Genomic DNA, 15,058 nt, shown 5'->3' with positions numbered 1-15,058 from the left:
TAAACCCTTTAAAAAAACCTCCCACACGAGCTGGAACGACACAAAAATGAGCAACAACAAGAAGAACAAGAGACTTACTAGCGCCACGGAATTCCCGACACTTGATTTGTGTTGTTTGCCCTTTTTTTGGGTCTTGAATCTTGAGAGAACCTTGAGAGGATGTTCCTAGGGTTCTAAGGTCTGAAAATAGTGAGAAGAAATGACTTAAAACGGGTTGGAGGCATCCTATATAGGTCCAAATATCTTAAACCGCCTTAGTGGGCCCCATAGAGAGGTGTTTGGCGCAGTCTCGCAAAAACGCGAATATCTCTCTACTCCGAGATCGTATCGATGAACGGTTTAATGCGTTGGAAATTAGACTCATAGATATTTAATTTGATTGGTAGATAACCCCGTAATTCCTTGTAAATTAGGAGAAAAGATTAGAAACATTTGACCTAATGTTTAAGTAAAATTATGAACCTAAGTTGCGACAACTTTTGTCGACTTTTGTTTCATAACTCGTTTGACTTCAAGACTTATGATACGGATATTATATGATTAAAATACCTTAATAAATGAACTCTTGAGTGTATTAAGCACCGCTAGATTACTTGAAAATACGAGTTACAACATCCTTGATTCATTTAACTTCTAATACTTGTTAATCACCCTTATACACTCTTGTATCACTTAAGACCAATAGGATTGACTTCTTATCATCTCAAAGATAATTCCTTCTTGGATTTATGTTAACTAATATATGGCATGAACTAACACATGTGGATATGGGTTGTAACACCCTCCCCCCTTAGGAACATTCGTCCTCGAATGTAAGGGTTTATGGGGAGTTTAAATCATCGTGGATTCCAATGGAAATTTCCGATCAATTTTCCCCTATAAAATGGTCACTAGCAAAACTTGCAAGTAATTAAGCCCAACATATGGTTTCACAAGTCTACACAAAGCATTATGCGTATTTACATTATCTACATATCATCATTTTGTATTAAGGAGGAGTATTCTCAAATTATTGCTTACCTCATAGAGCCGTTTCTTCTTCCAATGTATCCTGTCTTCCACCAGCATCCTTGTTATCTTCATTCTGGAATAAGTAAGGGTATTTTGACTTCATCTCTTAATTGAATTTATTTTATCATGTTTTATTCATCATCATTATTCTATTTTTACATGTCCTGCTTGCTTTACCTGTTTCCTGCTAATTGTTTTACCTGTTTAGTTGAAGTTTTGCTCCCTTTTATTCGGTTCTCATTATTTGACAGTTGAATTCCTTAATTGAGTTGTTAAATTATGAAATATTGATTGTTGAAATTGGTATTAATATATAAAGGTCGTAAATCATTATGAAATAAAAGTGTTAAATTGTTAAATATTATCCTGTTGAGTTGTTCACTCCTGAATATTTTATTGAGAATTTTGTATACTTTGTGATTGAGTTGTGCACTTCTTATTGTGAAAAATAATGTTATTGTTGATTTATTTGGAAACTTGAAATATTTGGGCACTTGAGGCGCGAATTGTGATATATTGTGATACTGATACATATGCGGTAGTATAAGGTCTGGGTATTGAATCGCATACAATGAGATAAGGTGGGCTTAATACATGTGGCTAGTAGGGAAATTACTAGAATCCATGCGGTGTGATAAGGTGGCAAAAATGCGGGATGTTATTTCCGAAAAAATAATTTTTAAAACTAAATGTGAAGGATCTCGCGGTGATATAAGGAAAAATTGTGAATTTATTTATGATTTGGGACTACGAGGCGGTACCTCGGGAGTACCCTTGTTGATATATTTCCATTGGTAGTTTATTTACGATTTGGGACTACGAGGCGATACCTCGGAAGTGCCCTTGTTGGTGTTTTTCTATTGGTGCATTTGTCTTGATTGTTTTGTTTTTTACCCTAAATATGTAAATTCTTATTTTCTTCTGTGCTGTATTATTTGTCCTTATTCTGTGTAGTGAAATTGTGACGTACTCCTTACGTGATTCACTTTCATTATCATTTTTATTATTTTATTGTTAAACTTGTCGCCCTGCCTTCTTATTGTTTCCAAAGGGCCCGGACCTGACCTCGTCACTACTCTACTGAGGTTAGGCTTGGCACTTATTGGGTACCGTTGTGGTGTACTCATGCACATCTAGATTCAGGTGCTTTCTACCAGACCAGGTATCAATGAGCTAGTACGTACGTGGAGACTTCAAGGTATATCTGCCAGTGTCCGCAGACCTTAGAGTTCCCCTCTATCTTTATTATGTTGTTTCTTTATCTTCATTGGACTCTAATGTGTATAGATATTCAAAATTTCTTCTTAGAGCTTGTGACTTGTATGTCGTCGGGTTTTGAAAAATTCTATATGTATTGAGTTGTTGAGTTTTAAGAGTAATTATTGTTGTTATAATATTTCGCATGTTGATATGCTTATCTAGTCTTAGAGATTAGGTGCCGTTATGATATCCTACGGAAGGAAATTTGGGTCGTGACAGTCACATTTTATAATTGTGGCTTATATGTAGCATTTGCAAACTACGATTTAGAAGTCGCAGTAAGGAATTACGATTGATTGGTTGCATCGCTCCACAGTCCAAACCAGCTTCTGCTTCGAATTTCATAATGACGAATTTGCATTTCTGAATCACTGTTTCTCCAGCCAATTTTGGTTTCGAGTAATTGACTTCCGTGTTTGTGTTGGAGTTTTTCTTCCATCCCTCTTTCAAAAGATTTGCAAAGTTCGAAAATGATTAGGCGTCCTGTATTCCAATTATAACTTTGTTTACTTGATTAAATTATCGTTTTGAAAATTTTCTTATGTTTTCTACTTTCTCATTAAAAGCTATACATAAAGGTTTTGTGTAGACCTATAGTAATGGAAACATTAGTGTAAGAATATATAAAACTATACTACAACACTTTCTCCCTCTAAAAATAACACTCTCCCCAACGGCTACCCCAACTACTATATTGTCCAATGTGTCTCTTCACGCTCCACCAGATGGAGCCGTCGGGAAGCCTACTTCCGGCGTGTAAGGAGAAGCAAGACATCCCTCTTAAAGGAGAGACCCTACCCACTGGAGGAATTGAAAAGAAAATCTCTTATGCAACATCGGTCACGACTCCGTCATCTTCTAATTTGAACCTAAAACATTATAAAAGGGAGAAAGTTATTGCAAAGCATACAACTCATAATGGAATGTCGGCTGTGATTTTTAAGGCTAAAGAATAATATGGCATAATGGCAGAAGAATGTAAGTACTCTATCGTTGGTCGATTTCTGAAACTTCGCCTCCAAATTGATAGAATTAGGTCAAGGTTTAAGGAGCTGATAACTCTGAAAGGATCTGCCAGAATTGGTGTTTATGACAATTACAATGTTTTCATCGATTTATTTAATGAGGAAGATTGGCAAAAGGTTTGGTTTAAAAGGGTAATTGAAATTGATGGTCGACAAATGTGGTTACAAAAATGGTCCCCTAATTTTAAGCCTGAGGAAGACCTTCTCGTTGCCCCAACGTGGGTTCTGCTGCCGGGATTGCCATTTCACATGCACACATGGCATTATGTAAGCAAATTTTTAGCTCTCTTGGAACCCTTTTGGTTCTAGATGCGGCTACTTACGGAAGAACTAGACCAAGTATGGCCAAGATTAGGGTGGAGTTTAATCTTCTTAAACCTCTACCTGAAAGTGTATTCATTGACCAAGAATATGAGAACTCACCACTAGATGGTTACACATAGAAATTGGAATATGAGGGCATACCTAAATATTGTAAGCATTGTAGGAAACTGGAATACAATGTGATTGAATGTAAGGCATTAGATTGTTACTAATGTCGAGGAGGTGCAAGACAAAAGCAAGGAGCAGCCAACTAAGAACAAAATATCTGGTAAAGAAGAAGATCACAATAGTAATATAGAGAAAGATGAGATAGAAACTATGAAGAATCAGAAGTTAGTAGAGAGAGAACAACCACTGAAGACAAAAAATCAAAATCTCGATGTTAAAAAGATAAAACAGAGAACTGACAGCCCTTTGTTACAGCAAAATATTGATGCAGAACCAAGAAGGAAAAGGAAAAAGAATATGAAAGCAAAGAAATGCCAAAAAAGAATAGCAGTGTCAAATTCAAACATGTTCTCCGAGATAAGATCACCAAGAAGCACTATCAAGTAAAGATTTCATCAGTTCCACAACAATTAGCAGCCTCGATGATTGAAGCTAGTCAGCAATAGAATGCTTTTAATCAAGATCGAGTAACAGAAGGTGAGATTACAGTTACTAGTAATCAATATCATGATACTGGAAAAATCAGAGTAGATAGTACAGGAAAGGAGGTATAGAGAAATGATAAAAAGAAAGCAGTGACCAATAAAAATCCAAGGGATACAATCATGAGAATGTTGCAATCACAGAGGCTACAACTGAGGATGTCCAGTCAACTAGCTTACCCTCGGAGATCAAAAATAAAAAAGCCATAAATATTTGTGTTGATCTTAACTAGGAATACATGACAAACCAAAGCCAGATGCCAGAATGTTGCAACCAAGGACAAATCAACCATGTGGAAGAAGAAACAACTATGGAATCCAAAACTATGTTTGATGGAGATGAGGTTACTTCTCAGAAACAGAATGAAGATGGATCTTCTTACACTAGAGGAAGAAGGGGAAACAGAAAGAATGACATGAAGAATAGTAAACAAAAAGATCTTACAAAGATTGCAGAAAATTCCATAGGAAAGGGTGACTCTCGTGAATCTCCATTGGCCAGAGGAAGAAGCAGAAACAAAAAAGTTGAAAGACAAACCAAAGACAACACATCTTCTTCTTGTAAAGAAAGAGGAAACAAAAAACACACCGCCCTCAACCCAATGATTAGTACAATCTTTTGGACTATAAGAGGGTGAGATCCAGGAAGGCTATTCACAGACTTAAACTTCTTATCAACATCAACAAAGTGGTTTTGTGGCTATCTTTGAACCCTTTATGGATATGAGTAAGATATATAGGTACAAAAGGTTCTTGGGATTTCAACATTGCCAGGCTAATGTCACTAGTAAAATCTAGTGCTTCTGGAACTACCTGGATTGGCAAAAAGTGAACAACAAATTACTTTCAAAATGAAAGATAATGCTGCAGATATATGAACCTTTGGTACATCAGTATATGCCAAATGTACTACTAGGGAAAGAAGGGATTTGTGGGATAGCATTCATAACATGAACAATACTATTTGTTAGTTTGTATGAGTCCACCAAATAGTAGAGTACTTGGTCCTCTATGAGGTCATGTTGAGAATGCTAATAAAACTGTAAGTAAAGAAGACAAGGGATTTTAACGTGGAAAAATCCCACACAAAGGGATCAAAAAATTATGACCTACACTTGTAGGCTTTTAACTTTACTAACTTGTAATCTCACTGTTACAAGCCACTTTGTAATAACCCTATTACAAAGACTTCAACTAACTTGTGATGCTCTCACCACAAGCCACTTTGTAACACTTCTAGTTACAAAAACTTTAAACTTATGACTAAACTGAGTCACAACATAAACTCAGAAGTTTACGGATTTTGGTTTTCCTAAGACAAAGCTTCTAAGAAAGCAAAATAGGAGATACAATGAAGAACAAATAACAAGATTACAACTCAACTACGGATATACATAAACTCATTATGAAACTGATCCTTAGTGGAGTTGTCTTCTTGTTCTTGACATACCAGTGACTTCAATGCCGGATGAACATTGTTATGCTTGAGAGAATATCACTAAATGCACAAGTGAAGTGTTGTTCCTTGCACCAGGTTGTTATATCACAAAAGACATCACAATGGATAATGATGCCAATTCTTGGTACACGCTTCTTCCCAATGAGAAGTGACTGATGTACTGTTACTTTTGTGCAGTTGCTTTCCAGCTGTATAGTTGACTTGTACTTCTGTCAGAGAACACTAAGGGACCAGGTCCCAGTTGTGTTCCTCTTTTGTAACCATTGCGAGATGGTCACTGTCTGTTGTTACGTTCCAGTTGTACAGTTGACTTGTACTTCTTATCAGAGAACCCTAAGGGACCAAGACCCTATTGTGATCCTCTTTATAATGATTGCGGACAGTCACTGACTTGTACTTCTGTCGGAGAACCCTAAGGGACTAGGTCACCAGGTCCCTATTGTGTTCCTCCCAGTGGTTGTTCATTCATTTGCTGGAGATCAGACAGGACATTGTTCATTTGAAATGTATACCATGTGGGTCAGGTTCTCTATCTGGTTCTTCACAATAAGTTTGTTAGATCATTAAAACATAAAAAGCATAAGGCAAAGACATTGAAAACCCATCAATTTCTTCCTTTTTGATGATGACAAACTGAGGCATTGATAGTATTTTTTTAGAGCAGAAATAACCAGACAAGATACCAGAAACTACACAAGTTCCCCCTGACCGTTTGCTTTTGTTTCCCCTTATTCTCTTTTTCCTTTTGATTTGATTCCCCCTTAATCTCATAACCCTTTCCCTTATGACTTTTTCCCCCATTTGGCATCATTAAAAAGAATACAAGAAGGTAATTAGCATAAAGAAGTCTAACACATCTAACTCATGCTATATATGTGCACACAACATGATAGAAAAGAGAAGCCAGAGGAACACAACATTGTACAGGCAAAAAGAGAAGTTGTTTCATTACTATTAACAATGGACTGAGCAAGACAAGAGCAGTAATGGTTAATTCCAGCATGCCATCAGAAAAAAAATGCAAACAAAAAGAAAACAACAACCACAAAATATTAGAGCAAAAATAGCTAGCCACTGAGAGGATCCTAGGGGACACTAGAAGAAGGAGGCTTGGAAGGAGAGGCAGCAATGGTGTTGAGAACCAGGTCTAGTCGAGCATTTGTAGATAGTTGTTCTTCAAGAAATTGTGCCCGAAGTTTATCATTTTCCTTTGTCTGTCGGGCAACTTCTTCATTAACAGAATCAGGTCCTTTAACTGCTTGACTGAGCTGAGCTTCCAGTATGGCATTTTGAGCCCTCAACCTTCTGATCTCTTCAGAAGCTACATTTTGAGCGTTGATCAGCTGAGAAATGGTCGAGATACTTCCACCAACTCTTTCTAAACATTCACATTCTTCTAAAGTAGTTTTAGAGAAGGTTTGATTGTGTGTGCCCACTCTGGGATTCCCCAAGGGTACCTTGTAGAATCTGAACACCTGATTGAGGAGAAAGCCATATGGTAGCCCATGATTCCCACCTTTAAAGTTTGCCACCTTTTGCATATGAACTATCATGATTGCTGGCAGATTGATTGGGACAAACTCATCAAGCGCTTCCATTAAGACCATATCCGATTTTATAGCAATAGACCGCCTCTCAGAACGAGGTAAGAGCACCTTATTGACCAGTTCAAAGAGAAGCTGATACTCAGGAAGTAATACCTTCTTATGCACCTATTCCCCCTGCTGAATAGCTTGCTCTTTCATGATGACTCTCCTAAAGTTGACACCACAGACACCTTTGACTGAGGACATTCCTTCACATGGAATTCTAAGAATCTTTCCCAATGCTGAAGCGTCGAGTATAATGTCTACTCCATTTACTAGCTCACAAATATGATCCCCATTAATGGTGAAAAGAGATGCGTAGAAAGTTTGCACAGCATCTTCATACACCAGAGACATGCTACCTTCAAATAAGTGCTCATATTGCTGAAATTCTACTATCTCCAGAATTTGTCTCATACCGGCCATTTCTGAAATTGCTGGGTCAAATATACGACCCCACAAGACTTTCTGAGTTCTTAATCTCTGCTGCCAAAGACCACTATCACTGGTCATGGTCCTCGGAGCACCAGGTTCTCTTACAGTTTCCCATTTTTGTTTGCTAGATCCTTCAACAGACTTTCCTTTCTAGGTTACTAGCCCCACAACATCATATCCAGACATGGCTTTCTCAACTAGACTCTTCTTAGACTTGTTGCTACCTTTCACGGATGCACCATTTTGTTTCTCAATAGTTTCATCAGAAGCTTTATCCACAGACTTTTGAGCTTTCAAAGATTGTTGCACTACGGAACCAGGTTCCTTTGGAGCATTTTTGTCAATCCTACTTACTAGAACACTCTTGTCAGTGACAAATTTTCCTTGATTCAGCAACCTCTTTTTCCTTGTCTTGACACTCCTCCTACTTTTCTGCAATGTAGACTCAAAACCCTCTTTCTGCTGTGACTTGATAGTGGGTGACTTGGAGGAGGATTCCAAGAGCTTAGGATGATCATGAGGTGCAAAAATGGGTTTGCCTGGAAGAGGATCAGGTTCTTCAGTAGGTTTTTCTAGGAACGTCTCATGAGCCAAAGACTTGAGGAGTACTATGGTTCTTACATCACCTAGTAATGGAGTTTCTTCCCCCTGATACTCAGACGAGAGATATGCTCCTTTATTCATTAGACTCTCAGTAGTGATTGCCATGATGTTATGCACTGCTTCCTTTTCTGGTGACTCCGTGAGAGTCACCAAGTCCAAAATGGAGGAGTTCAGATACTGATCAGGATCATCCTCAGGGACCTCTGACACTTGAGAGGTGAAACCCTCTGAGTGTTCTTTGATGATATCAAAGGAGTGACGAGACATAGAGTTCTTAATATATGGGAGAAAAACAAGGTTTGTTAGAAAAAGAAAGACTATGGGTAAAGAGGAGGAACCAGATGTGGGTATAGTAATATTGGAATGAGTGAAATATTGAATCTCTGGGGATGATAGGGAAGTGGGAGTGGTGTTAATGGTGGAGAAGGAGGTGATCTTTCGATTGCCATTATAGGAGTATTTGAAAGATAAGTAGAGTGAGAGGTAGATATGAAAAGAAGATCACAGCTATACAGAAGAGATGAAGGTTCATGAATTGTTGTGAGGGAGAAAGACAGTTTTATTGGAAGAAGGAATAATGATGAGAAGAGAGAGAAATGGATTCTAAAAACAGCGGTAGGTTTGTGGGAAAACGTTATCATGCAGAGAGGATGAAGGGATTTGAAAGACAAGAGATGACATGTATAATTTGAAAAGTCGGATGATGTGGCAGTTGATTTGATTTTGTTAAACAATTTTGAGAAGGCATGCTGAATAAACACATTACTACTAACCTGTGGTGCAAGAACCTGATGCCCGAACAATTTTTTTTTTGAAAAGGGTTTTAGCATCTCTTCTTTCGTAGTTCATAACTGTACCTTTAGCTTCTATGATCATCATGCATGTTTACCTGCAATGGTATTGATGTGAGTTAGGCTTGCCTAGAAAATACTTTAGCTAATTTTACCTGAATGTGTTTTTCATAGCCAACTGATGGGGGATCAAGTTCTCCATTAGATCTTAGTACCCCAGCTTCACCTTGTTTCTTCCAAAATGTTCCCTACTCAAAACTTTGGTGAAGGTATCTGGAATTTGGTCTTCTGTGCTGCAGGATTTTCCACAGATCAACCCTTTCTCCATATTGACCCTCTGAAGATAATGTTACCCCTCAATGTGTTTGGTCCTCTTGTCTTGACCTGGATAGAGAAGATATACCATCAGAAGATACCCCAAGATCTTCCAGTTGCTGCTCAATTCATAGGGTTTGAGCATAGCAGGATACTCTCGCTACACATTCTTCCTCAGTTGTTTACGTGGACATTGAGTTTTGCTTTCTTGTGCCCCAAAGAATGAGACATTAACATGGCAAGTGAACCATTTCAGAAGTGCTTTTCCTGTCCACAAGAAAACCTGCACAATTAACATCATCATACCCAACAGGATTAAAAACTGTCACCTGAGGGGTAATACAGGACTAGGTCCTGAGTTCTTTTAAGATATCTCAAACTTTATTTGGCGACCCTCAAGTAGGATTGCTAAGGACTTGAATTTGCATTCTATTCTGGAGTGGAGATACATAAGGGACTAAAAAACTTTTTTTTTGAATTTTTAATATTTTTCTAACTCTAGAGAAAGGGAGTGATTAGGTGATCAGATAGATGGGAGCTTTTGTGTTTCCAGTTTGGGACTGAGGCTTGATTGGTAGGGTAACTTGGGAGGTTAATTTGATTTCCCTACATTCTTTGTTCTGTTACTTGTGGAGCGCCATGAACTGCATCTCCACTCTTTCTTCAGCTTCAGTGGTAGTAAGTGAAGTACCAGGTTCCTTGTAAGAAGTGGAGGATGATGTTGCATTGTCTTTCACCTGTCTCTTTCATCTTACTCATTATATCAGCCTCCCTATTTGAAACCTCAGATATTTTCCAGGGACCAAAGATGGTTCATTATATTGATTATCACTGTTTTTTCCTTGGTTAGAGAAAGGTGTCCTGTTGAATAACCCATGAGCACTTCCTTCCACTTAATGTGCCCTTTGTTGTAGACTTTGTGGCTTTTGCTTTGTGGAGAGTATCCCAGAAGGATTCCTTCATCGTCTTTGAATTAAACTTCCCAAGCTGGTCCTTCCCATTGTCGAGAACATGGCATTTTCAGTCAAGAAGGTTCTCAGATGAGTTGTCTTCGGTTTTCTTCCATTTGGCAGCTCATAGTGGGTTTTGATTCAGGAGGAACCTAATCATACACCTATTGACCAAGTAGAAAGCAGTATTTACTACTTTTGCTCAGAAACTCTTGGCGATTCTATTGTCGATGAGCATTGTCCATGCCATGTCTTCCAGTTCTGTTCTTTCTTTTAGTAATACCATTTTGCTGTGAAGTCCTTGGTGTTGAGAAGTTGTGTGTGATTTCATTTTTGTTACAAGCTCATCAAATTTGGCATTGTCACATTCTGTCCCGTGGTCAGATCTGATGCATACTACCTTTAATTTATCTTCACTTGGATCTTCTTGACAAAGGCCCTAAGCATTTCGAAAGTCTCATCCTTTATTCTAAGAACCAGTGTCCAGGTGAATCTTGTATTTGACAGACCACGAACCAGGTCCTTCTCAAGCATCTCATATCACCAGCTTATAAAGATTCAAAGTCAGCAACGTAGATGTTTTGTTTCTTTTGGCCACTAAGACCACTTTGTCAGTCACCAGATTGGTAATTGTGCACTCTTTTGACAAGAACTCTACTTTGTTCCCTTTAACGCAGCTTTGAGAGAGGCCATCCACATAGTACACGTTCTCAATTGACTGACAGAGAGATTTTCCAACTTTTCCAGCTCTGAGAATGTAACCTTTCCTTTTTCAATGGATACATTCCTTTCCTGCAGGGCTTTCAGTGAGAAGAAATCTATGGTGCTTCCAGTCACGTGCTTTGAGCATCCACTATCCTTGGTTTATTGCAGTCGCTTCCTCTTACCATTCCCTGCACGTACAAATTATGGATTAGATTTAGGAACCCAAACTAGTTTGGGTCCCTTGTTATTATAAAAGGTATAGATAAGGGATTTTCTAGTCCATGCAGGCAATATTCGTTTCTTGCGACCGATACCTGGTCCCTTGTTAGTAGTCACTTCATCAGTAAACACTTTATGTTTCTGAATAGATTGAACCCTGGCCTGACAACTTTCTTTGAAGTGCACATTGTTCCTACAGTGGGTACACAGCCAGTTATCAGGAAAAGTGACATACTTGCTGTGAGGGTTGTAAAGAGTTTTCTCCTGTTGGAACCCGATTCCCTGCCAGTTTCCACTAATATTCAAATACATGGTAGTGACAGCATTTGAGGACCAGGTCCACTTCAGAGATTTCTCAAGATCAATTTTTACTTTCTCCAATTCAGCTTGAAGTTGCCAATTTTTCTCAAGTTCACCACATAGACAAGTTTTCACATCATTTAATTTATGTTCGAGCTTGATCTGTGTTGCATTAGCTACTTCCTTCCCTTTCCCAAGACTCACAGTCCTATGTTCTTTATTAAGTCCCTCAATGGTTTCCTCTAGGTTAGTGATTATCACTAAAAAATCATCCCTCTCTTGCTGAGTAGCTGAAATATTTCCTTCTAGAGTGTGTTTCTCATTGCTGAGACCTTCTATTGTTTCCTTCAAGTAAACCACCACAACCATCAGGTCATCTCTCTCATTTTCTACACTAGTTATCTTTTCATTTAGAGCTTCCTTTTCTTTTTCAAGATTAGCTATGGTCTAATTTAGGTCCACTACACAGACCACCAGATCATCTCTAGATTGCTCAGCTTCTCCTAGTTCTATGGTCAGGGTCTCTTTATCATTGTCAAGGCTATAATAAGCATTAATTAGAACATTTGCTAATGACATTAACTTATTAGAAGAGTAGGATTTTAGATTTCTCTGAACATCCCTGAAATATACCTCATCGTCCTCATCATCATCTGACTAAGCCATCAGCACGAACAGTGAATCATACTTCGTTGCTTCAGTTTCCACTGCCATCATGGAACTTTTTTCTACATCTGGTTCTCTTTCTGATTCACTAGAGGAGTCTCCCCAAGCAGCAAGAGCCTGTTTCACAATTTTGTCAGCTGCACTTTTTCGATTGAATTGCTTGTCTGGAACCAGGTTCCTTCTTGCTACTTTGTCAGGATTTTGTTTGTATTGCTCCTGTTTTGCGAGTGAGCAGTCTTTGATGAAATGCCCTGGCTTTCTGCACCTATAATAGAGATCATTATTCATTGCTTTACTTGAACTGCCCCTCTTTGGTATACCACCATTTCTTTGAACCATCTTTTGAAATTTTTAGTAAGATAGGCCATGTCACTATCTTCATAACTTGAGTCACTACTTTCAGCTTTGAGTACCAGGTTCTTTTCCTTCTTTGGCTCTCTCCTTTCACTGTCTTTCTTTCTTTTCATCTCGTATGTCTTAAGATTACCAATCAACTCATCCATGGTTAGAGTTTGTAGATCTTTAGCTTCAGTGATGTCATTTACCTTACTTTCCCAAGAACCTAGTAGAACACTGAGGATTTTCCATACAAGCTTATTTTGGGGAATAACATCTCCAAATAAATGAAGCTCATTTATGATGGAGGTGAATCTGGTGTACATATCTTGTATAGACTCATCATCCTTCATCCTAAAGAGCTCATACTCTGTGGTGAGCATGTCAATCTTGGACTGTTTAACCTGAGTAGTTCCTTCATGTGCGGTTTGCAACACTTCCCATATTTCTTTGGCAGTATCACAAGCTGAGACTCTATTGTACTCATCGGGTCCTATGCCACACACCAAGATTTTATTGGCACGATAGTTCTTTTTTATGGATTTTCTATCAATGTCGCTGTACTCTTTTCTGTCTTTCGGCACCATTGGTCAAGTTTCTTCAAGCTTCTTCATAGGAACATGTGGACCATCACAGATGATGTCTCATAGTTCTAAGTCTTCGGCCATTATAAAATCATGCATGTGAGACTTCCACCAGCCGTAGTATTGACCATTGAATCTAGGAGGTCTGTAGGTTGATTGTACTTCCTCAAAGTTGGGTGGAGAAGCCATTAAGATCATTTCTAGGTGCTAGCCTTTTAGAAAGAACCCGCTCTAGTGCCAATTGTTAGTTTGTATAAGTCCACCAAATAGTACAGTATCTGGTCCTCTATGAGGTCAAGATGAGAATGCTAATAAAATTGTAAGTAAAGAAGACAGGGGATTTTTACGTGGAAAATTCCCACACAAGGGGATCAAAAACCCACGACATACACTTGTAGGCTTTTAACTTCACTAACTTGCAATCTTACTATTACAAGCCACTTTTAATAACCCTATTACAAAGACTTCAACTAACTTGCGATGCTCTCACCACAAGCCACTTTGTGACTCTTCTAGTTACTAAGACTTTAAACTTATGACTAATCCTAGTCACAACGTAAACTCGGAAGTTTAAGGATTTTGGTTTTCCTAAGACAAAGCTTCTAAGAAAGCAAAATAGGAGATACAATGAAGAACAAATAAGAAGATTACAACTCAACTACGGATATGCATAAACTCATTATGAAACTGATCCTTAGTGGAGTTGTCTTCTTGTTCTTGACACACCAGTGACTTCAATGCCGGATGAACACTGTTAAGCTTGAGAGAATATCACTAAACGCACAAGTGAAGTGTTGTTCCTTGCACCAGATTGTTATATCACAAAAGACATCACAATGGATAGTGATGTCAATTCTTGGTACACGCTTCTTCCCAATGAGAAGTGACTGCTGCACTGTCTGCTGCACAGTCACTTTTGTGCAGTTGCGTTCCAGCTGTATAGTTGACTTGTATTTTTGTTAGAGAACACTAAAGGACTAGGTCCCAGTTGTGTTCCTCTTTTGTAACAGTTGTGAGATGGTCATTTTCTGCTGTTACGTTCCTGATGAACAGTTGACTTATACTTCTTGTTAGAGAACCCTAAGGGACCAGCTCTATGTTGTGTTCCTCTTTATAATATTTGCAAACAGTCACCGACTTGTACTTCTATCGGAGAACCCTAAGGGACCAGGTCACCAGGTCCCCTGTTGTGTTCCTCCTTGTGGTTGTTCATTCATTTGCTAGAGATCAGACTGGACATTATTCATTTGAAATGTATACCATGTGGGTCAGGTTCTCTATTTGGTTCTTCACAATAAGTTTGTTAGATCATCAAAACATAAGAAGCATAAGGCAAAGACATTGAAAATCCATCACTATTGATGGAACATGGTTTATTGGTGGTGACTTCAACATTATCATGTATCCGGCTGAAAAACTAGGGGTAATCCCCATAGAGCATATAGAAACTTGGATTTTATTAGCACTATAGAATCTTCTGGCTTAATGGATATTGGTTTCACTGGCCCAAGATACACTTGGTGTAACAACGGAAGGCCTAGTAAAGAATTTGGAAAAGACTCGACAGAATAATGATCAATGATCAATGGGATCAACTCTTCCAAAACAACACTGTGAAACATTTGGTAAGGAATGGTTTAGATCATAGACCCCTTCTATCAAAATCTCATAATGATCAACAACATCACATCAAATACTTTAGATTCCTCAACTTATGAACCACTCAACCAGGTTTTCTGGGTATGATTCAGGAGATATGGAACACAAATATTGAAGATAATGCCATATGGAGGCTTCAAAGTAAGCTGAAACTTCTTAGTAAGCATCTTAGTCAATGGT

General features: G+C 38.3%; 1 protein-coding gene across 1 annotated transcript; it reads right to left on the bottom strand.

Annotated features, from left to right (window-relative positions):
• Nucleotides 1-9,619: 9,619 nt before the first annotated feature.
• On the bottom strand, nucleotides 9,620-13,222 carry LOC138881784 (uncharacterized). The gene is made up of 9 exons (XM_070162051.1): nucleotides 12,845-13,222; nucleotides 12,310-12,638; nucleotides 12,105-12,174; nucleotides 11,569-11,978; nucleotides 11,429-11,526; nucleotides 11,297-11,302; nucleotides 10,954-11,171; nucleotides 10,693-10,848; nucleotides 9,620-9,742 (listed from the first exon to the last, which is right to left on the bottom strand). Exons 1-9 carry the CDS (start codon nucleotides 13,220-13,222, stop codon nucleotides 9,620-9,622), a joined length of 1,788 nt encoding a protein of 595 aa, XP_070018152.1.
• Between the last annotated feature and the right edge of the window lie 1,836 nt (nucleotides 13,223-15,058).

The sequence above is a fragment of the Nicotiana sylvestris genome, chromosome 11 (assembly GCF_000393655.2).
Source record: "Nicotiana sylvestris chromosome 11, ASM39365v2, whole genome shotgun sequence".
Taxonomy (NCBI): domain Eukaryota; kingdom Viridiplantae; phylum Streptophyta; class Magnoliopsida; order Solanales; family Solanaceae; genus Nicotiana; species Nicotiana sylvestris.
The sequence above is the reverse complement of the archived record's forward strand: the minus strand, read 5'-3'. Positions and strand labels throughout refer to the sequence as shown.

Bases quoted from the DNA above. Each gene is read 5' to 3' on its own strand.
- LOC138881784 (XM_070162051.1), bottom strand. From the start codon at position 13,222: ATGGTGCCGAAAGACAGAAAAGAGTACAGCGACATTGATAGAAAATCC. The intron at 12,175-12,309 runs GTTCGTGCTGAT...TGCTTATTATAG, and splicing joins GCAACGAAGTATGATTCACT to CCTTGACAATGATAAAGAGA. The intron at 11,979-12,104 runs GTCTGTGTAGTG...GTTTACTTGAAG, and splicing joins AATCTAGAGATGATCTGGTG to GAAACAATAGAAGGTCTCAG.